Source organism: Lithobates pipiens, unplaced genomic scaffold, assembly GCF_037356315.1.
Source record: "Lithobates pipiens isolate NorthernLeopardFrog02 unplaced genomic scaffold, aLitPip1_a1.2 Scaffold_8, whole genome shotgun sequence".
Lineage (NCBI taxonomy): Eukaryota > Metazoa > Chordata > Amphibia > Anura > Ranidae > Lithobates > Lithobates pipiens.
The window spans coordinates 471,253,273-471,276,845 of NW_027507903.1; the positions used below are offsets into that span (position 1 = coordinate 471,253,273).

Below are 23,573 nucleotides of genomic sequence, written 5' to 3' on the forward strand. Positions count from 1 at the left end.
AGAAAATGTACTCTAATAGTAAAAGTTGATATTATGTTGAACACCAAATACAACCAGTTATTACTCTGCCTCCCTCTCTCTGCAGTGTAACAACTATTGTGAATTCCAGAATCCAATACCCTCATAAATTCAGTATTAATGTGACTGATCTCCACTTCATCCTGCCACCTGTCAGTTCGCCATACAAACAGCGGGATAGGAAGGGTGTTATTGCATCATGGAAGCCAAACATTTCCGTCCTTAAGCAGGCCTTTTTAGCTGTGGGAGGAAAGGCCGCACACAGTACGAAAAATGTATATCCTTACAAGTGTGTCTGCCAGGTGGAGCAGTAGGTGTCATCACCTACGTACCTGCCAGAAGACAGATAATTATATTATCGTCTAGAATTTTAATGGGCTGGGTTCTGTTTTGTAACCATTATAAGTGCAGTTAGTACTTGGTGGTGTTCTAATTTTGGAAGTATGCAGATTGTCCCTCCCAAAACTGAACTGGCTTATTGTTTTAGCAAGCTTTTCGACTTGTAAGTGAAGTGAGTTGCTGGAAATATTGTGTGCAGGCTTCTGTCAGTGTGCTGAATGGTAATTACTGGCCCTCCACACACAAAGAGTGCAGTCAGGAGTGAAGTGGCAGAGATAAGTGTGAAGACAGAGTACCTGAAAGGGAGCAGACTCTGCTGAACTCCCCCTAGAAGACCCAATACTCTCTGGGAATCCTGTATGATCAATGCTCTCTGTATTTTCATAAAACAAAGATCATGTACACACATATACTGTACATTCACATATAAACATACACACAATCTATATAGAGAGAGAGAGAGAGAGAGAGAGAGAGAGAGAGAGAGAGAGAGAGAGAGAGAGAGATATCTATAGATATATATATACTGTATATAGATATATAGATATATATATACCATTTTATATATATGTTAGAATAATACAAAGATATGGTCAGGAGGTGGCCAGTATAACAACACCTCACTTATAAGTTGCAGTCAGTCAATGGCAGATGTTGTACCTGCTGTTTGGATTTCGCAAGTTTCTTCAGGTTGAATCTGACACGTCTTCCAGTTGGTTCTTCATCTTCAGATTCTTCCAATCCATCAGCGGATTCTTCCTCATCCTGCTCTCCAGCTGCGTGTCTGCTGAGGACAGGGCTGGGAATCTGCACTGGTTCAATCTTTTTGTGTTTTAGTATTTTTTTACCTTTAAGAGCCTAACAAAAGAAAACAATTATTAGTAATCAGAGCTGCTAGTGGATGAATCTCAGATTTCCGCAGGGGAGGGGCTTATTGACTCCTAGGACATTAAAGAGAAAATGTACTCTAATAGTAAAAGATGATATTATGTTGAACACCAAATACAACCAGATATAACTCTGCCTCCCTCTCTCTGCAGTGTAACAATTATTGTGAATTCCAGAATCCAACACCCTCATAAATTCAGTATTAATGTGACTGATCTCCACTTCATCCTGCCACCTGCCAGTTCGCCATACAAACAGCGGGATAGGAAGGGTGTTATTGCATCATGGAAGCCAAACATTTCCGTCCTTAAGCAGGCCTTTTTAGCTGTGGGAGGAAAGGCCGCACACAGTACGAAAAATGTATATCCTTACAAGTGTGTCTGGCACGTGGAGTGATAGGTGTCATCACGTACCTGTTAAAGGATGGATAATTCTATAATTGTTTAGAATTTTAATGGACTTGGTTCTGTTTTGTAACCATTATAAGTGCAGTTCATACTTGGTGGTGATTTTCTCATTTTGTAAATTAGCAGATTGTCCCTCCCAAAACTGAACTGACTTATTGTTTTAGCAAGCTTTTGGACTTGTTAGTGAAGTGAGTTGCTGGAAATATTGTGTGCAGGCTCCTGTCAGTGTGCTGAATGGTAATTACTGGCCCTCCACACACACAGAGTGTACTCTGTATCTCAGGAGTGATGTGCCAGAGATAAGTGTGGAGACAGAGTACCTGAAAGGGAGCAGACTCTGCTATACTCCCTCTAGAAGACCCAATACTCTCTGGGAATCCTGTATGATCAATGCTCTCTGTATTTTCATAAAACAAAGATCATGTACACACATATACTGTACATACACACTAAGGTTGCCACCTGTCCAGGATTCACCCAGACAGTTCGGCTTTGGAATCATGTGTCCGGGTTTCAAACTGCCTGAAACCCGGACACATTTTTCAAACTGGACTATGGCCTCCCAGCAGGGTTGCTGACTCCAGTTGCCTAAGCTGAGAGTGTCTGTTACACTCTTTCACACTGTCCAAAGCCAGCACTAACAGAAACCCAACATACAGATGGGAGAGGAGAAAGCGCTCGATCTGCTCCTCTTCCCCCCATGCCTACCCCGCTGTGTCTGCCCACACTCCAATCCCCGGCACTGTGCCTCAGAAAAGGAAAGTGGGGCCTGTAAATCTAAAGTCTAGCAGCCTCATATACATCAGGATGAGAGGTGCTGACTGTCAAAGGGTGAGTGAGCTCCCCATCCATCCCTGTCTGTGACTGAAGTCCCATGTTATCTCTCCTGCCTCTGAGTGAGTACACTAAGGTAAATCAGGGTTCTCAGAGCACCCCTTATATCACAGTTCCCCTTTACACCAGAGGCCAAAGTGTTCCCCCTTACATCAGAGTCCTCTCCGTACATCAGAGTACTCAGTGTTCCCCCTTACATCATGGTTTCCAGAGCATTCCTTATGTTGGAGTCCCCAGAGTTCTCCCTTACATTAGAGTCTGCAGAGTCCCACCTTACAGTGTAAGGGAAGTGTTCGGGTTTAACTTGAAGAAAAGGTGGCAACCCTAATACACACACACTCTCTCTCTCTCTCCCTCTCTCTCTCTATATATATATACCGTTTAATATATATTAGAATAATACAGCCAATGGCAGATGTTGTACCTGCTGTTTGGATCTCAGATGTTTCTTCAGCTTATCCAGCTTCAATCTGACACGTTTTGCAGCTGGTTTTTCATCTTCAGACTCTACCAATTCATCAGCGGATTCTTCCTCATCCTGCTCTCCAGCTGTCTGTCTGCTGAGGACAGGGCTGGGAATCTGCACTGGTTCAATCTTTTTGTGTTTTATTAATATTTTACCTTTAAGAGCCTAAAACAAATGAAAACAATTATTAATAATCAGAGCTGCTAGTGGATGAAGCTCAGAGATTCCACAGGGGAGGGGCTTATTGACTCCTAGGACATTAAAGAGAAAATTACTCCAATAGTAAAAGATGATATTATGTTGAACACCAAACACAACCAGTTATCAAAAAAGGTAATACAGGGGGAAAGAACCCACTGAAAAGAGACACAGGTGGACCAAGCTGCTTAACTAGATGCTGACCGCCGGCCGTCAAATGACGGCCAGGCGGCGCACCTATTGTGGCGGGAGGCCGTCATATGACGTCCTCCCGTTTAAACAGGGAATGAGCGCGATCGTGCGCGCGCATCCCTGTTTCTTCGGTGGCGGCGTGTCACGGAGACACCGCTCACCACCGAATGGGGTGAACAGCCATTCGTTATGGCTGTTTACCACGTGATCGGCCGTGATGAAGTCACGGCCGATCACAGATGGTCACACCCCGAACGTGCACGGCGCATGCGCGCGATCGCGAGCGCGCTGAGCGTGCACGTCGGTGGCGGCGTGTTCCCCGGGAACACTGCTCGTCACCGACACTGGTAAACAGCCATTGGCCGGCTGTTTACCCACGTGATCGGCTGTGATCCTTTCACAGCCGATCACTAAAATGTAAACAAACCGCAGTAACGGGATGTTACCGGGTTCTCCTCCTCACACACCGATCGTGTGTGAGGAGGAGATTGCCGCATACAGTTTACACCAATCATACTGATTGCCCCCCCCCAATAAAGAGGACCTGTCACCACCCCTCATAGTACCTGTCAATCACAGTCCATCAGAGTATTTGAGTACCTGTCCCAGCCCATCAGAGTACCCGAGTTCCTGTCCCAGCCCATCAGAGTACCCGAGTACCTGTCCCAGCCCATCAGAGTACCCGAGTACCTGTCCCAGCCCATCAGAGTACCCGAGTACCTGTCCCAGCCCATCTGAGTACCCGAGTACCTGTCACAGCCCATCAGAGTACCCGAGTACCTGTCCCAGCCCATCAGAGTACCCGAGTACCTGTCACGGCACATCAGAGTACCCGAGTACCTGTCCCAGCCCATCTGAGTACCCGAGTACCTGTCACGGCACATCAGAGTACCCGAGTACCTGTCACGGCACATCAGGGTACCCGAGTACCTGTCACGGCACATCAGGGTACCCGAGTACCTGTCACGGCACATCAGGGTACCCGAGTACCTGTCACGGCCCATCAGGGTACCCGAGTACCTGTCACGGCCCATCTGCGTACCCGAGTACCTGTCACAGTCCATTAGAGTACCGAATACCTGTCACAGTCCATTAGAGTACCGAGTACCTGTCACAGTCCATTAGGGTACCCGAGTACCTGTCACAGCCCATCTGAGTACCCGAGTACCTGTCACAGTCCATCAGGGTACCCGAGTACCTGTCACAGTCCATTAGAGTACCGAGTACCTGTCACAGTCCATTAGAGTACCGAGTACCTGTCACAGTCCATCAGGGTACCCGAGTACCTGTCACAGTCCATCAGAGTACCCGAGTACCTGTCCCAGCCCATCTAAGTACCCGAGTACCTGTCACAGCCCATCAGAGTACCCGAGTACCGTCCCAGCCCATCAGAGTACCCGAGTACCTGTCCCAGCCCATCAGAGTACCCGAGTACCTGTCCCAGCCCATCTGAGTACCCGAGTACCTGTCACTGCACATCAGAATACCCGAGTACCTGTCACGGCACATCAGGGTACCCGAGTACCTGTCACGGCACATCAGGGTACCCGAGTACCTGTCACGGTACATCAGGGTACCCGAGTACCTGTCACGGCACATCAGGGTACCCGAGTACCTGTCACGGCACATCAGGGTACCTGAGTACCTGTCACGGCACATCAGGCTACCCGAGTACCTGTCACGGCCCATCAGGGTACCCGAGTACCTGTCACAGTCCATTAGAGTACCGAGTACCTGTCACAGTCCATTAGAGTACCGAGTACCTGTCACAGTCCATTAGAGTACCGAGTACCTGTCACAGTCCATTAGGGTACCCGAGTACCTGTCACAGCCCATCTGAGTACCCGAGTACCTGTCACAGTCCATCAGGGTACCCGAGTACCTGTCACAGTCCATTAGAGTACCGAGTACCTGTCACAGTCCATTAGAGTACCGAGTACCTGTCACAGTCCATCAGGGTACCCGAGTACCTGTCACAGTCCATTAGAGTACCGAGTACCTGTCACAGTCCATTAGAGTACCGAGTACCTGTCACAGTCCATTAGAGTACCGAGTACCTGTCACAGTCCATTAGAGTACCGAGTACCTGTCACAGTCCATCAGGGTACCGGAGTACCTGTCACAGTCCATTAGAGTACCGAGTACCTGTCACAGTCCATTAGAGTACCGAGTACCTGTCACAGTCCATTTGAGTCCCCGAGTACCTGTCACAGTCCATATGAGTACCTGTCACCGCCCTTCAGAGTACCCAAATACCAGTCACCAAACCATCAGAGTACCTGTTACCAGGCCATCAGAGTACCTGAGTACTTGTCACCAGGCCATCAGAGTACCCGAGTACCTGTCACCAGGCCATCAGAGTACCCGAGTACCTGTCACCAGGCCATCAGAGTACCCGAGTACCTGTCACCAGGCCATCAGAGTACCCGAGTACCTGTCACCAGGCCATCAGAGTACCCGAGTACCTGTCACCAGACCATCAGAGTACCCGAGTACCTGTCACCAGGCCATCAGAGTACCCGCGTACATGTCACCAGGCCATCAGAGTACCCGAGTACCTATCTCCAGCCCATCAGAGTACCCGAGTACCTATTTGCAGCCCATGTCTCATAGAATATACATTGGGGCGTTTGCTTTCCAAAATGGGGTCATTTTGTGGGTAATTTCACTGTCCTGGTGGTCCAGGACCTTCAAAAGTGTGATTGATAGGAATGAAATGAGATGTGTCATTTATGCTCCTAGAACGCCTGAACGTACTACTTCAATGTTCGGCCTCTCTATGTGGCTAGGCTGTGTAAAAGTCCTACACATGTGGTATCGCCATACTCGGGAGGAGGAGCAGAATGTATTTTGGGGTGTAATTTTTGCTATATACATGCTATGTGTTAGAAATATCTTATAAATTGACAATTTTGTGTAAAAAAAAAATGTGTTTTATTTTTTTCCACATATTCCAAAAACTTCTGGAAAAAAATGAACCGTTCAAAAGACTCATTATGCCTCACAGATTATACGTTGGGGTGTTTGCTTTCCAAAATGGGGTAATTTTATGGGAAATTCCATTGTCCTGGTACTCCAGGGCCTTCAAAAGTGTAATAGGTGGTTGAGAAACGAGATGCGTAATTTTTGCTCGTAGAACGTCTGAAGGTACTACATCAATGTTAGTGCTCTGTATGTGGCCAGACTGTGTAAAAGTCTCACACACATGGTATCGCCGTACTCGGGAAGAGTAGCAGAATTTTTTTTTTGGGTGTAATCTGTTGTATGCATATGCTGTGTGTGAGAAATAACCTGATAATATGACAATTTAGTAAAAAAAAAATAAAAAAAAAAAAAAAAAATCTTCATTTTGCAAAGAATTGTGGGAAAAAATGACAACTTAAAAAAACTCACCATGCTACTTACTTAATACCTTGGGATGTCTACTTTGTAAAAAGGGGTCATTTGGGGGGTATTTGTACTTTCCTGACTTGTTAGTGTCTCAAGAAATGAGATACACCTGATGTACTGAAGGCCTGATCAGAAGTGATCAATTTTCAGCGATTGGCACCATAGTTTGTAGACTCTATAAGTTTCACAAAGACCAAATAATATATACTAATGTGGGTTATTTTTACCAAAGATATGTAGCAGTATAAATTTTGGCCAAAATTTATGAAGAAAAATTATTAATTAGCAAAAATTTATGACAGAAACAAAGAAAAAGGCATTTTTTTCACAAAATTTACGTTTTATTTTATTTATAGCACAAAAAATAAAAAACCCACTAGTGATTAAATACCACTAAAAGAAATCTCTATTTGTGTGGAAAAAAGGACGCAAGTTTCATATGGATACAGTGTTGGATGACTGAGTAATTGTCATTCAAACTGTGAGAGCGCTGAAAGCTGAAAATTGGTCTGGTCAGGAAGGGGGTGTAACTGCACTGTATTGAGGTGGTTAATAAGGGATAATTTTATTACAAAAAAGCCAAAATCTTGTTCCCATCACCAACACCAGAATCATGTTAAAATTAGACAACGTTTTCTGTTAACAGCAGCTGCATCATTCTAACAACATGCATACACACACCAATGCTTCAAGCAAGTTACTAACTAAAGTGCAGTTATAGTTACTAAACTAGAATCCAGATCCCAGTGACAAGCACCATGAGGAAAAAATTAACATCCTGTCACTTGGTTTAGTTAGATAAATTGGATTGGGGGTGGTTGCTTGAAACTGATTGCTAATCCCACAGGAACAACTATTAATGGAATAGATTGACTAAACCTGGTATTTAATGAAGTATGGAGAGGTGGTGGGAATCCACATTAGGTAACCAGTCCAAAAGCATTGATATACAATAGTCCAGAGATTGGTTATTAATTCCCCTGGGGATTCCGCTGTTAGCAGTAACCAGTAAACACTGTAATGAAGACAGGCTCCCAAAGGCTGAGGTAGGGCAAAATACACAGTCCTGGTATAGGCGTCATACATCTCCAATCCAGAAGCAGTGTGTTTGGTCCTGGGTACTTCGCTGCCATACGGGGTCCGTGGGACTCCAATGAGTGGCCACCGTCAGTACTGTAACACTATGGAGTCATCCAGGCCACCGTCTAGTTGCCTCAGCCAAGATGGTTGCCACTGGCTTCAGTTAATCCACTGCGCAAGCGTGGCGTGATACGTCATCCGTGACGCATGGAGCATCTCCATCGTGATGCAAAATCTGACATGTTTCACCAGGTTACACTGGTTTTAACAACCAGTTATCACTCTGCCGCCCTACATTCCAGAACCCAACACCCTCATAAAATCTGTATTTATGTGACTGATCTCCACTTTATCCTGCCACCTGTCAGCTCACCATACATACAGCTGGATAGGAAGGGTGCTATTGCATCATGGGAGCCAAACATTTCCTTCTTTAAGCAGGCCTTTTTAGCTGTGGGAGGAAAGGCCGCACACAGTAGGAAAATATGTATATCCTTACAAGCGTGCCTGGCAGGTGGAGCGATAGGTGTCATCACATACCTGTCAGAGGATGGATAAGTATTTTAACTTCTAGAATTGTAATGGGTGGTGTTCTGTTTTGTAACCATTATAAGTGCAGTTAGTACTTGGTGGTGTTCTAATTTTGGAAGTGAGCAGATTGTTCCTCCCAAAACTGAACCGGCTTTTGCATTTGTCAGTGAAGTGAGTTGCTGGAAATATTGTGCTTAGACTCCTGTCAGTGTGCTGAATGGTAATTACTGGCCCTCCACACACAATGAGTGCACTCGGGAGTGAAGTGCCAGAGATAAGTGTGGAGGGGGATTATCGCTCTCCAGACAGCGGATATCTGTCAGCTGCAGGTGGAGCAACTAATTACCTGGAGAGGGCCAAGGAGTCATCAGGATGGAAGCAGAGAGTCCGCCAGTGCTGGGAGATGAACAGTTTACACCCAGCATTGCTTCCCTCATAATAGATGGTGAGAATTGTGTGACACCTACACTTCACCATTCATGTCAGACAAACATACAAACAAAGGTAATTCCACCCAGAACTGATGTTTTAGTATTTAGTGAATGGTGAAGACAAAGACCACATTACAATCCCTTATATCCCCACTGTACTGGTGGTGAGAGTAATACCAGTGCTGATGATCTTTGATTGAGGGCTCTTCCGAGCATGGACAGGCATGACAGTACAGCCAGCAGACATGACAGCGTCTCTCACTGTGATATTACCTCTCAGGAAACCAATTTACAGCTTGTCCAGTGTCTGCTGTTTCGTGTTCATTTTTAAGGAACAACTCCAGAAAACAAATCTGTGAACAGCAGATACGTTTCATTTCAGCTTATTCTGAGTTTTCTATAATCCAATGTAGCCACATTCAGCAAGCTTTTTACCGTGCTCCTGGGCATGACCACCACATCTTGTCACATGTCCCTGTGCTATGCAATGTTAGGTGAAGTTAGAACAGCAGTGGGACATTATGGTGAATATCTATTTATTTTTAGGGTATTTTTTAAGCGTCATTTTTATTTTGATAACTGCAGTGAAAAATTTTAGTCTCCATTTAACATCAGATTCTTCCCTGGTAGGAGAGAAAAATTAACAATATGCTGTAAATTAAACCACTTTCTTGAAGGAGATCGCTTCCTGCCACCAAATAAATCCTTTTATTTTTATATAAAGAGAAGCTTTATCAAACATCATAAAACATTCCAGTGTAAAGACATGGGGTTGATTTACTAAAGGCAAAAAGACTGTGCACTTTGCAAAATGCAGTTGAACTCTGCAAGTGCAGTTGCTCCAGAGCTTAGTAAATGCTGACTTCCATCATCCAGTCATGTGCAAGTAAAAATGCTGTTTATTTTAATTTTGCTTGCACATGATTGGGTATTCTTTGCAAAGTGAACCTTTAACTAATTTACTAAGCTCTGGAGCAACTGCACTTCCACAGTGCAACTACACTTTGCAAAGTGCACAGTCTATTTGCCTTTAGTAAATCAACCCCTTTATATCACTGTATATTGTAGTGAAGTTATACATCCGGACATTGCAATAATCGCATCTGAATAAGTTCCCTAGGACTCAGACCAGGCGTGTCCAGCCATGGTGCTCACAGCTTCTCAAACTTGACCATGCAGCCCCTGTGTTGGTGTATATAACGCTCAAGAAGAAGAGTATCTCCCATATGAGTCGCTTAGGTCTCAAGGGAGGGTGGATCTCAAAATTTCTATAATAGTAGAATTAATTTGCAAGCCTTAAAAAAGCTCTGGCAAAGGCCACTCTCGCCATCTCCTCTGGAATCGCTTCACCGACAATACCTAGCAAACAACATTTCAGGTCAAGAGGCATGTTAGTTTGAAAAACTCTATTAAGAGTGGACAGAACCCCGGCCCAGTACCAGTGTAACTTCAGGCAACGTCAGAGGAGATGAATGAGATCCCGGTGTGCTCTTCTACATCTACTACATATTACCATTAAATTCCAATAGGTAGATCTCTGGACTGCTATGCTCCTCTTTTTAAGTTGCTTTTTACTACTTTGCTGTAAATAGCCTCTGCTGTGAGCAGAGATCAAACTACACATAGATGTGACCTGAGTGATCAGAGGAAGCCCTATCCTCCAAATTTCACAGAATGTGAGCAAACAATGCTGTGGTTTCTCCTTATGCCGCGTACACACGAGCGGACTGTATGGCGTACTTAGTCCGTCATACAATCCGACGGACAGTCCGTCATACTTTCGACTGAACGGACTTGACCACACACGGATGCACAAACAGTCCGTCGAAAGTTTGCGCGATGACGTGTACAGCACGTACGACGGGACTAGAAATAGGAAGTCCAATACACAGCAAAGCACCCTTCCGCCGTGTAAATCCTTTCTGAGCATGCGCCATTCTTAGTCCGTCGAACTAGCCTACTGACGAGCGGATTGTCCGCTGAAACCAAAGTACGACGGACAGAATTTCGAAAAATCCGAAATACTTAGTACGCCAGACTGCACGCTGAAAAAGTCCGCTGAAGCCCACACACGAGCGGACTGTCCGCTGAAATGTGCTTCGACGGACTAAGTATGCCATACAGTCCGCCCGTGTGTACGCGGCATTAGGCATGCAAGAACCCTATTAAACATCAGAATCATGCAAGAAGCTCAAATTATGAAATGTATATTTTTGAAAATGCAATGTGGGTAAAAAAACACTTAAAACTGTTTATAAACTTAAAAATTCTAAAAACTATTTTAAAACTGACCAAAAACCATTATATTTCCCTTCCAGATGCTTACCCAACATTTTCTCAGTGGTGAGAGCCAATGAGAGCTGAGGATAGCAGCCACTTGACTGAAAATAATGATCTTTATGGTAAAGTGATTTAAATGAGGGAAGTGATGGCTGAACTTCTATTTTATATAAAGTTCTATCTACAGTATATTTTTAGCTGATTTTTTTTAATGGTTTACCGTAGATGTTTATGGTGCCAGCTAACTACCATCACCTGCCAAACAACTACAAGGGGCGGCAGTGTTACAACTTTGTGCCTCTCGCATGTGCGACTCCTGTACATCACTCACCTCGGGGGATGGCAGGACTTCAGATGATGAATCAGTAATGGTGGTTGTCAGTAGTTTGTCTCCGAGGATAGTGATTAAGTGATTGGCTAGAACTTCCTGCTGCTTGCAGGAACAATGGTCCTCCAGGGACAACACCAGCGGATACTGCGATGTCTGACAAAAGAAGATGGTTAGTTGTATTGTTGTATTGGAATCTAAGAGATGACAAACATTTATTTTCATGATTAATGAGCTGCCTGTCAGAAGAATTCTGAGCTCAGAGCCGGGAACATCACTAGTACCGATCTGTATGTGACATGCCTAAAGAAATACTCCGGATACAGCAACACTGGAATTCCTTCTACTAGAAGAGAGATCTTAATCAAGTACGAACCACAAATATCCTTACCAGTATTAACTACATTAAAAGCCTAGTTGATGTCTCCACCCTGTTCAGCTCTTTATAGCCCTGTACCCAACATATTGTGATGTAAGACTAATATTTGCTTGAAAATGCCTTAAAATACCCCTTTCTGCCAGTAAAAATGCATCTTCCTGCCCTCCCCTTTCAGTGCTCTGGTTGGCAGAGTGACAGCCACACCCCTTATGACATCTGCCATCCTACAGTTCTGTATCCCATCTTGTATCTTCCTATTAGACAGCACAATCATATTTAGACTCTCAGCGCCAGTGCCATACCAGGGGAGAGGATGTGAACATATGAATATGGAGGACGTTAGCACAAAGTCTGTCTGCTTTTTTGTGACTCCAGGGAAAGCTTAGGCTAAGGAGGTTCTGCACTGTGTTGCCACAGTTTTCATTTCAGGGGAGATTTCAAATGGGAGAACTCTTCAGAGACAGTGTCAAAATGCAAACTAAAGTACACTTTGACTTTAGCAATAATTAATACTGTACATTAAAGTTTAGGAGGGAGATATAGGCACTATTGACACCACATGCAAAAGGAATGTGAGAAACAAAAATTAAGAAAACAACAGTCTTTCAGGTGCCAAAGTTAATCTAGAGAAAAAGGCAAATACATACACAACCTTCATAAAAAATATGCAAAGGTCTTGTTGTTATTAACATCAACGATTAAAAAATATGTAGCATAAAAATATATGCTGTAAACTACAACTACAACTATGATCACTCAGAGGAGTGCTTATCTGTACTGCCCAACTAGAGAAAATATAATAATGGTTTTTATAGAGATCAACATGTCAACATGTAGGAATACAGGATATAATAATGGGTCTTGACGCGTTTTGCCATCAATTAGCTTCATCAGGAGTCTAATCCATAACCAATGTGATATATGTATAGCACTGCATCCAATTAAAAAGGATATCCCAAGTCACCTCAATTGCAAAGAGGACTGGTGAAGTGTGGACAGCAATATGGAGCCCTCAAAAACCAGCCCAGGTATCTGCTTCAAAGAAAGGAGAGTAAGTTAATTTCTTATGCCAACACATATAAAGTGCTGTGGAGTTATGGGGAGTGCTCCAGATCAATCAAGGTGTTTCCAGAGATGTCGGTCCTATTAAGTCAGATGTTCCCCAACTGAGGAAGGGATGAGAACCCATTTTTAATCATTGATGTTATAATAATAAAAATGTCGGATATTTTTATGGAGGTTGTGTACTTGCCTTTTTCTCAAGATTAACTTTGGCACCTGAAAGTTTTTGTTATTTTCTTCATTTTTGCTTCCAATTATAAATACATTAATTTTTTAATTGTGTTTTTCCATTTGACAGACTTACCGTAAAGGCATACTTGTCAATGACAAAGATGACAGATTTAAAAAAAACTTTGCTGGTAAGAGTTCGTCCGTGATAGACTATTGGTTCACCTTTGGCTCCATCAAAGCAATCAATCTCCAGGCAACGGAAACCACGCATCAAAGCACTGGAAGAAAAGGACAGTGGGGCTCATTAGCCATGATGACAACATTTGGGTGCTGGTAATACTCTTTTCATGGATGTTTCCATCCTCCAGTTTCCAAAACAAGTCTGTTGTGTTCAGTGTGCTTGTTTCAGTCTTGAAGGCTTGCAGTAATGGTTATATTTTCATTTTTTGTAATAATTTTTGTTGCTGATATATTACAACATAGATGTGACTTGAAGTGATAGTGATATTGCTGTATTACAGAGTTTATATTAAGGCTGAAAGTACAATGGCTTGAGCTAGACTTTATGCTGACACTAAGTGGCTATTAAGATAAATTCTAGGGTAGATTTTGGTGTTTGGGGTAGGATAAATTCAGGACTTAAACTTTAGTGTTGAGGTAAAGTTGACTTTTAGTGTTAGATTTTGGTGTTTGCATTAGGGGCTAGTTTGAATCTTTAGGTTAGAATTTGGCGTTTGAGTTAGGGGTTATGTTGAACTCTAAAGTTAAACTTTGATATTTAGGTTCAGGTTTAGGTTGCGTTCTAGGGTTAGACTGAGATCGTGTGTAGACAATTCCGACGGACAAAGTGCCACGCTCAGAATAAACTAAGAGACAAAAACTATTGGCTACTGGCCTGTTTATAGTCCCGACATACTTGTTTGATGTTACCTCATTCAGAACGATCGGATTTTCTGACAACTTTGTGCAACCATGTGTATGCAACACAAGTTTGAGCCAAAATCCGTCGGAAAAAAATCGCACGGATTTTGTGGTCGGAATTTCCGACCGTGTGTACAGGGCTTTAGGGTTAGGGATTTGGCTTAATTCAAGGGACAGACTTTGGTATTAGAGTTAGGTTGTATTATAGGGTGAGACTTTGGTATTTGGGTTAGGGTTAGGTTGAGTTCTAGGGTTAGACTTTGATGTAGGGGTTAAGTTGAATTCTAGTGTTATATTTTGGTGTTTCGATTAAGGGTTAGGTTGTAGACTAGGATTAGAATTTGATATCTGAGTTCAGGTTTAGGTTGAATACTAGGGTTTCGCTTTAGTGTTAGGTTACATTCCAGGGTTCTTCTCTGGTGTTTGGGTTAAGGTGACTTCTAGTTTCAATTTTGGTGTTTGGATTAAGAGTTATACGTCATTACTTTGACATTGAATACCGTTGTTATGGCAGCAGCTAGCTGCCATAACCCTGGTATCTTTTTTTTGTGGGCGATGTCCTTGGAGGACCAGAGCGACCCCTGACGTCACTTCCAATTCTTAGACCGCGTACACACGGGCGGATTGTCTGCCCAACTAAGTTCGTCAGACAATCCGACAGACAGTCCGTCCAAATTTTGAATGAACGGACTTGACCACACACGATGAACAGACAGTCCGCTGAAAACTTGCGCGATGACGTGTACAGCACGTACGACGGGACTAGAAAAACGACGTCCAATACACTGCAATGCAACCTTCGGCCGTGTAAATCCTTTCTGAGCATGCGCCATACTTAGTCCGTCCAACTTGCCTACACACGAGCGGACTGTCCGCTGAAACCAAGTTTGGACGGACAAAACCAAGTTTCAGCGGACAAAATTACGGAAATTCCGAAAGACAAAGTCCGTCAGACTGTCCGCTGAAAAAGTCCGCTGAAGCCCACACACGAGCGGATTGTCCGCTGAAACACGGTTCAGCGGACTAAGTTGGGCAGACAATCCGCCCGTGTGTACGCAGCCTTAGGCTTAAAGACATTTCTTTTTCCAAACTCAAAGTGTCAAAAAAAATTACTTTCTTTGCTTTTCAGGATAAATGAGAGATCTGGGGTATTTTTCTGTTTTTATTTGAAGTTTCAAGAGTCATAACAAGCTATGCAGGGGTGACATCAAACAGGTAAAGAAACAGCGTGTGACCCCATAATGATAACATAACAATAAACTGTTACCAGGACCATAGAAGACCAGGTTAATTCTTTGATGTTAGGGTTGGGGGTTAGAAGTACAGCGGTCTACAATGCTAGCCGCCATATCAGGAAGGGAGAGAAAGGAGAGAAAAAAAAGAAAGCAGACAAAAAAATGGGGGGCCCCAAGAGGGGGCGGGTACCAAGGACGCGGGTCCTGTACAAACAAGATTTAAAGCTGACCATAACTAGTCGGGGCAGGGACGGGAAGGAGTAACTTATCTACGGTTCACACATTTTCTAAAATTTTGCATGTGAATCCTTCAATATACTGGATATCTGCTCATCAATCATCAGAGCGGTCATTCTGGTTTTTACCCCCTGAAAAGCAACAGACAGAGTCTTCCAGGCCTGGGTAATGGCTCCCTTGGTGGAGATAAAAAAAGGTATGTGGCTAATTTCTCCTGGGGTGTGAAGAGGCCTGGTATAGAGCAATGTAAGAGAGCCAGATGGGCATCCTTTTCAGATGAAATAACGTCTGCAATAGGCCAAAGACCCTAGAACAGAAGCCGATCAAGCGTGGACAAGAACACCATATATGTAGGACATTCTCACATTGACCACAATTCCAAAAACATCTGTCAATGCTGCCAGAATAAGCGTGAGCCTCTAGGGTGGTAGTTCTGAATGAACATTTCGCTCCAGTCCTCCCCCTCAATACCAGATTCAGGGGTCTCGCTCCCTTTTTGTCAGATACAAAAGGGTCAATAAAGATGACCAACCATTAGAAAAGGCAAAAAGCGATGAAATAAAACTAGGGGACCCGGGAAAGTAGACAAGTATGCTCAAAAGACATCTTGCGAAAAGGAAAGGTGGAAGTGCGACAAAGAGACAAAATCCAATTGCGCAATTGCAAATAATGGAAGTGCTCCTGCCTGGTAATCTCGTGTGTCTCCTGAAGGGCCTCCCTTGACGAAAACGAGTGTGCAGTTAAAGTTATGCACCCCGGTGAAGCCATGGGAGGTCCACCAGGAAAAGGAATGAGATTGTTCCAACCCCGGTAGAAAAGGGCACGAGTGATGATTTGACGATTGATAAAAGATGCAAGAAAAAGGACATTAAGTTTCCGGAATATCTACCAGAATCCCACAGTGTCAGGCTATGAAGCATTATAGGGCTAAGCGTTAAGTGGCGTAATTTATGAGGGAGCCAGAGCAACGCTTATAAAGAAATCAGGGCACAATTAGGTAGTTCCAAAAGCACCCACAATGGGAAGTCAGAGGTGGCATGTAACATGAATAGTTGAGAGATCTGAGCTGCCAAATAATACCTGCCCATATTAGGAGCTTCCAGGTCACCTTGTAATCGAAGGGTATAGAGCGTTGATCTGGGAACCCAGGGGCGTCTGTGAGCCCAGATAAACCAAAGGATTCTGTTCTATAAAAGACATAGAAAGAAGGAAGGGACATGTATGGGCACAGTCTGAAAGAAATAGAGGGCTTTGGGCAGGATTGCCATTTTAACAGCATGGATCCCGCTTATCCAAGAGAGGGAAGGAAATTGCCAGGAGGGGAGAAGAGAGGTCAGTGAGAGCAGCAGAGGATAGTAGAACAAGGTAGAGTAAGAGGAAGTGAGTTTAATCGCCAAATAATCTATGGCGTGGGGTGCCCAGTGATAGGCGAATTGGGTCAGTAGATACAGGACCAGGCCATCAGGAAGGGTGATGTTCAGCACAGTGGTATTAGGGAGATTTATACAGATGCCCACGATAACAGAAAAGTTATCCAGCGTCACCTGAGGGTTGGGAAAGATCTGGTATCTTTTTGAATCCAGATCTCTCAATAAAGAGGACCTGTCATGCTTATTTCTATTACAAGTTATGTTTACATTCCTTGTAATAGAAATAAAAGTGATAAAAAAAAAGGACAGCGTAAAAAATTTAAATTTAAATAAATAAGAAAAAATATTTTTTTTTAAATGCCCCATCCCTCCGTGTTCGTGCACAGAAGCAAATACATACTAAGTTGCGCCCACATATGTAAACGGTAGTAAAACCACATATATGAGGCATCGCCACGATTGTTAGAGTAATTCTAGCACTAGACTTCATCTTTAACTCTAAACAGGTAACCTGTAAAAATGTTTAAAGCTTCACCTATTGAGATACCGTAGTTTGTCACCATTCCACAAGCGTGCACAATTTTAAAGCATGATATGTTAGCTATATATTTATTCGGTGTAACATCATCATTTACATTACATTACATTATACCAAAAAATTGGGGTTGTTTTTTTTTTTCATTCATTAAAGTGTATTTTTTCAACAAAAATTGCGCTTGAAAGACTGATGTACAAATACAGTGTGACATATTCTGGTCATTGAAATGAATAAGGCCTCATGTAGACTGCTACTGGTAAACGGACATTCAGAGGCAGTTGGATGCTTTTTTCAGCTGCCCCTGATTCTGAACTCATCCAATGTTATCTGAGGCCGCGTACACACGTGCGGACTGTTCGCCCAACTTTGTCCGTCCAACAGTTTCGGCAAACAGTCCGCTCAAACTTAGCATGGACGGACATGGCCACACACGACGGACGAACAGTTTGCTGAAACCGTGTGCGATGACGTGAACGGCACGTACGACGGGACGAAAAATACGACGTCCTATACACTGCATTATAGCTTTTGGCGTGAAAATCCTTTCTGAGCATGCGCGCAACTTTGTTTGACGAACAAGCCTACACACGAGCGGACTGTTCGCTGAAACAAGGTTTCAGCGGACAGTTTTACGGAATTTCCGAAAAACCTTGTCCGTCAAACTGTCCGCTGAAACTGTCCGCTGAAAGCCCACACACGAGCAGACTGTCCGCCCAAACACTGTTCAGCGGACAAAGTTGGGCGAACAGTCCGCCCGTGTGTACGCGGCCTTATGTGTACATGTACACAGGTTTGCTTAATGTCGTTTTTAAGCATTTGAGTTTAGAGGCATTTTTTTGGAACACAAAAAAATGAGTTCAGATGCAGTTTAGAGGCATTTCAAGCGCCAAATGCTTTTGAACGCAGGTAAATGTGGCTAAACGTGGTAAACACGCATTTAGCTGCTTTTGTTTACAGGCGTCTTCAAATTTTTGCCTAAATGCGGCATGTAAACACAGCAAAACGGATGTTTTAAATGTGGGTTACTATCTGTCAAGTTAAATCGTTCAGGAGAACGTGTCCTGTGTACATTAAGCCTAAATGATTTTTTTCTGGCCAATGAAATAAATTAACGCCCTAGAGCTTGACACCTGTAAAAGCTCCTAAAAGCTTGTAAAAACGTAAGACACTTTTACAAGCATCAGTCATTTTTTCTGCAAAAAACTCTGCTGGCATCTAGGAGAGTTAAAAAAAGTCCAATGTGCATGAGGCCAAAATATTGCAACAATCGCCACATTTTTTCTCTAGGGGTTCTGAGTAATTTTATAACAAAAAATACAAATTTAAACTTGTAAAAAGGTTCCAGAAAAGGTCTGATTAGCAATTAGTTAAACTGGGAAGTTAGACTTTGGTATTTAGGTTCAGAAATAGGTTGAGTTCTAGGACTAAACTTTGGCGTTGGGGTTTTCGAGTTAGTTTGAATTCCAGGGTTAGACTTTGGAGATAGGCTTAGGAGTTACTATGCATTCTAGGGTTAGACTTTGGAATTTGGGTTAAAGGGTAGGTTGGATTCTAGTGTTAAATTTTCATGTTAGGGTTCCGGTCCTATGGGGGACCCCCCCCCCCTATATCCCCCAGTAGGTGATGCATCGGAGTCCAGGCGGTCCCACTGAATTCGTATATTTCTACTTTTGATGGTTTATTCTCCTATATCTTTGACCCAGGCCTAAGACTAGCACCAGCTTGAAGACAGTACTGTGGAGTATTAGGTATCGGTCCGTGAAGTCAATTTTAATAATTATTGCACGGTTAACTTTCTATTTGTGTTTAGTTTATTTTCCCTTGTTTTACTAACCTTCTATTATATACATCTTTGAACTTGATAAGCATCATCTGGTGCATACGGTCCAGGCTGAGTACGTTAATCGCTTCTGTAAAATTTCCTTTTTGTGCCTGGTCCGCTGCTGTGCCAGCAACATTTGTATGCTGTGTATTTCTATTATGCTTTCCATTGACGCTGTCATGTACTTGTGTCTGTTGATCTACTTATTTTTCTTTTACCACCAATAAAAACGTTTGTATAAAAAAAAAAAAAAAAAATTTTCATGTTAGGGGTTTGGTTAAATTCAAGGATTATACTTTGGTGTTAGGGTTAGGTTGAATTCTATTGTAAGACTTTGGTATCTGGGTTAAGGGTTAGGTTGATTTCTAGGGTTACACTTTTTGTTAATGTTAGGTCTAATTCTAGGGTTAGATTTTGGTGTTTGGATTAGAGGTTAGGTTGCAGTCTAGTATGAGAATATGGTATCTGGGTTCAGGTTTAGCTAAAATTCTAGGTTTTGACCTTCATGCTATAGTTAGGTTGAATTCCAGGGTTCGGATTTGGTGTTTGGGTTTGAAGTTAAAATGAATTTTAATTTTAGATTTTGATGTTTGGGTTTAGTTAGGTTAGGTTAAACTCTGGAGTTAGACTTTGGTATTTAGGGTCAGAATTAGGTTAGGTTCTAGGGTTAGACCTTGGTGTTAGGGTTATGGTGTTAGCTAAATGCAAGGGTTATATGTTGATGTTAGGGTAAATTCAAGTGTTAGGCTTTGTGTAAGGATTAAGGGTTTGGTTAAATTGTAGTGTTTGGATTAGCGGTAAGGTTGGACTCTAGGATTACAACTTGTTATCTGAATTCAGGTTTAGGTTAAATTCTAGAGTTTGATATTAGTGGTAGGGTTAGATTGGATTCCAGTGTAAGACATTTGAGTCAGGGGTTAGGATAGTTCAAGAATTATACTTTTCTGTTAGGGTTAGAATGTTAGGTTGTGGTGTTTAGGTTAGAGGTTAGGTTGAATTCTAGGGTGAGACTTTGGTATTTGGGTTAGGTGTTGGGTTGAACTCCAGAGTTAGACTTTGATGTTAGGGTTAAGGGTGAGGTTGAATTCTAGTGTTAGATGTTCTTGTTTAGGTTCAGGTCTAGTTTGAGTTCTAGGGTTAGACTTTGATGTTGAGGTTACGGTGTAGGTTGAATTCAAAGGTTAGACCTTGATGTTTAGCTTAGGAACTAGGTTGATTTCTAGGATTCAACTTTGGTTTTGGGGTTAGAAGAAAGGTTAAATTCTAGGATTAGGCTTTATTGTTAGGAGTTAGGCTGAATTCTGGTGTTAGATTTTGGGTTAAGGATTAGGTTGGACTCTAGGGGTAGGCATTGATGTTAGGATTAGGTTGAATTCTAGTGTTAGATTTTGGTGTTTGAAAGTAGGGGTTCGGTCGCCCTCTAGGATTAAGCATTGTTATCTAGGTTCAAGTTTTCTATACAGCTAGCTTGATCCTAAACCCACTTACTTGCCATAAGCCCATAGATGGCTTTGTCCTACCAGCTGATCACTAAGCAGGTACGTGTTATGGGAGGTTGATATGAAGTAGTTGGTTAGCGGTTGGTTCATGTCCTGGTAGATCTGAGTACAGTCCCGGCGGAAGATGTGAGTCTCCTCCGAATTCATGAATCTGGCAAATCCATCAAAGGTCATACATTTCTTGCTTCGAGCTGGAAGTCAGAACAGATCCAGTTTTAATAGACAAGATATAATCAGTCTGATTATGAAAGCAAAGCCATGTTTGTAGAATTCCCCAATGACTGAGTACATGAATATTTCCTGATAAATATGCTGTGTGACAATTTGTTATTTTAATTTCTAACATGCATTTGGTACAAGAATATCTCTTTCTTAAGTCTAAAACCTATAATACTGGGCTAACAACAATGAGAAAGAATTGAGTTGGAGTGTCAGAGCTCCGCCCCATGACCTTTGTGTATCATTTGTAATAATCATCTTGTTTATGATCAACCTACAGCTAACTGAGCCACAGCAGTGATAACATTAAATGACATACAGATGATCACTAGAGACAGCATTTTCAAGTTTGTGTATGAACTATAATAATGAAAATATGTAACAGCAAAAAATTGTATTGCCTGTTTCTTTCATGCAAATGCTATACTAATAACTTGCTAAAAAAAAAATACAGTCCCCTTTAAATCACCCAGTCTGTCTCGGAGGAAACCCTTCTACTTCAGAATCCTCTAAACTTGATTAGGTCATTAAAGCAAATACAGGATTGGATAAAACAGCTCTAGAAGTAGGTGATTCACAAGGGGCCAAAGTTGGTTTTCTGCTGAATTTATCATTTCACAAGTTCTCTGCGAAGTTCCCTCTCGGGGTGTTCTCTCCGCATAGAGCATTATACATTATTCATGTCTTGTACAATACAATTGTCACAATAACTGCCGTCACTGCAGCGTTAAGAGAAAATATTGATTTATATTGATAGTCATGCAAAGTGATCTTGTTTTCTGGCTAATAATTCTGTGAGATCCAGACAGCGCTGGAACTGAACAGACACAAACAAGAGATCTTTTCTCTACATTGATGAATTTATCAGTAAATGGCAGCTCGTGTTGTCACATTGTACAGATTTGATTGTCCTGAAACCTCAGATTGTCTCTAGTTTTGTAGCATTATTGGATGTCGCAGGTGGAGAGCAAAACCTCTGAGATTGAATAACATTAATCTAATGGAAAATGTTTCTGAATGTGAAAATCCGATTATCGACATAACACGAACCAACTGGAAGATGTGTTCTCACTTAGAGGTAGGTGTCACAGAAAGCGCACATGATTTCCCTTCGCTACATCTTCAAACTACTGCAGGATATAATTTGCTATATGGTGCAGAGCTGTCCCAAAGCATAGGTGAACTAACTAAAAACTTAAAGTGGTTGTATAGTCCTTTTTGGGACTTTTACCTACAGGAAAGCCTATAATAAGGCTTACCTGTAGGAAAAAAAATATATCTCCTAAGCCTGTACGGTTTAGGAGATATTCCCCTCGCAATGCGCCGCTGACTGCAGCGGCGCATGCGCACAGGAGATTCTCGGCTGAAAGCCCGGCAGACGCCGGACCCTGCCGGGAAGAAATCTCCCGCGCGCTTGGGAGTGACGATATCGCGGCTCTGGCCACTCACAGCGCCGGAGCCGCGATACTCGGAAGAAACGCAGAGGAAACATGTCAGCTCCCTCTGCGTGGATCGGGCCAGATGTCGGGGCCTCGTTCTAAGGTAAGTATTTCATAATGAGCTAGTATGCGGTGCATACTAGCTCATTATGCCTTTTCCTTTGCAGGTAGGAAAAAAAACAAAAACACATCAGCGGGTTTACAACCGCTTTAAAGTAAAGCCCACCTTTGCTTTGTAAGTGGAGCCAACTCACTAATTAGAATAAGGTCATCACAAAACTGTAGATTAGATTGGCAGAGGTCTAGTGAGCAGGCCAGGCTTTACATATTCAGGGGCTGCCAAATCCATAGGTGAGTGGAAGATAACTCAGAAAGAAGCTGGTTTCTTGGATCCTAAATAAGGTTCTTTGCATAGATATGTACCTAATTGCAAAAAATAATCTGTTTAAAGGGACCGTGCCAGGAGAGAAATACAACAGATAATTCAGGGATACCATCCCTATGTTAGCTTCACTGCTTAGGAAATCATGCCCTCATAACAAGCGTGCAGCCATTTTACATGTTTGTTCTAGGCTGGTGACTCCTCACCCTGCACCTTCACTAGCCAAGTCAGTTAGCAATGTGGTCTGTATATAAATATCTCTATCCTGGCAGGTGAATATTTTCTGTATTTTATACCAAAAAGTATCTTTAAATGGTCCTCACCTTCATGGTTCTTCTCGTATTTTTGTACCAGCTTGGACACTCTCTGCCTGTTGGCGCAGCTCTCACACAGCTCTGTCTGAAGGAATTTTAAAAGTTCCTTGGAAAGAAGAAGTTTGGCTGAGGTGCAATATTTTTCAAATAAATCCACAAGCTCTGTCCTGTAGACAAAGGTCTTGTAAATGGACTTGAAGATGTTGATGTTGATGTGCCCCCTCCTGTGCTTGACTTGTTCCTAAATATCAGACAGCCAATCAAAGCAAAGTGTCAAAACAGGCAAATGCTTAAAGGTTAAGTTCAAGATTTTCAGAAAATAACTACTGGGTCAAGGGGCCCCAGTAGCTATTAAGAAACTGTGCAGCTTTATAAAATGTTTGTTAATGTTATTGTTATATCTGATATATCTGTAGGCCATATGGGCCCCTGTGAAGCCTAGCCAAAAAACTCCCACTTAGCAACCTCCACGTCATGCCCTGTTGCTAGGGTGGCAAAGCCATTGGTCTTTGCTCCTGCAATCCTGGGAGTGAGTGCTACCTAGGAGTTTTTGGGCCAGGCTTTTGTAGAGAGAGGAACAATGGCCTACATGTATGAAAATAA

General features: G+C 42.7%; 1 protein-coding gene across 1 annotated transcript in view; it reads right to left on the bottom strand.

The window, feature by feature from the left end:
* PLCZ1 (phospholipase C zeta 1) overlaps positions 1-23,573 on the bottom strand; it is a 73,404-nt gene that overhangs the window by 46,341 nt on the left and 3,490 nt on the right. The window contains exons 2-7 of the mRNA XM_077468641.1: positions 22,980-23,211; positions 20,606-20,807; positions 13,128-13,272; positions 11,386-11,538; positions 2,911-3,117; positions 1,018-1,215 (exon numbers count right to left, since the gene is read on the bottom strand). Coding sequence (XP_077324767.1) covers positions 1,018-1,215; positions 2,911-3,117; positions 11,386-11,538; positions 13,128-13,272; positions 20,606-20,807; positions 22,980-23,211 — 1,137 coding nt within the window. The remainder of the gene's footprint in view (positions 1-1,017; positions 1,216-2,910; positions 3,118-11,385; positions 11,539-13,127; positions 13,273-20,605; positions 20,808-22,979; positions 23,212-23,573) is intronic.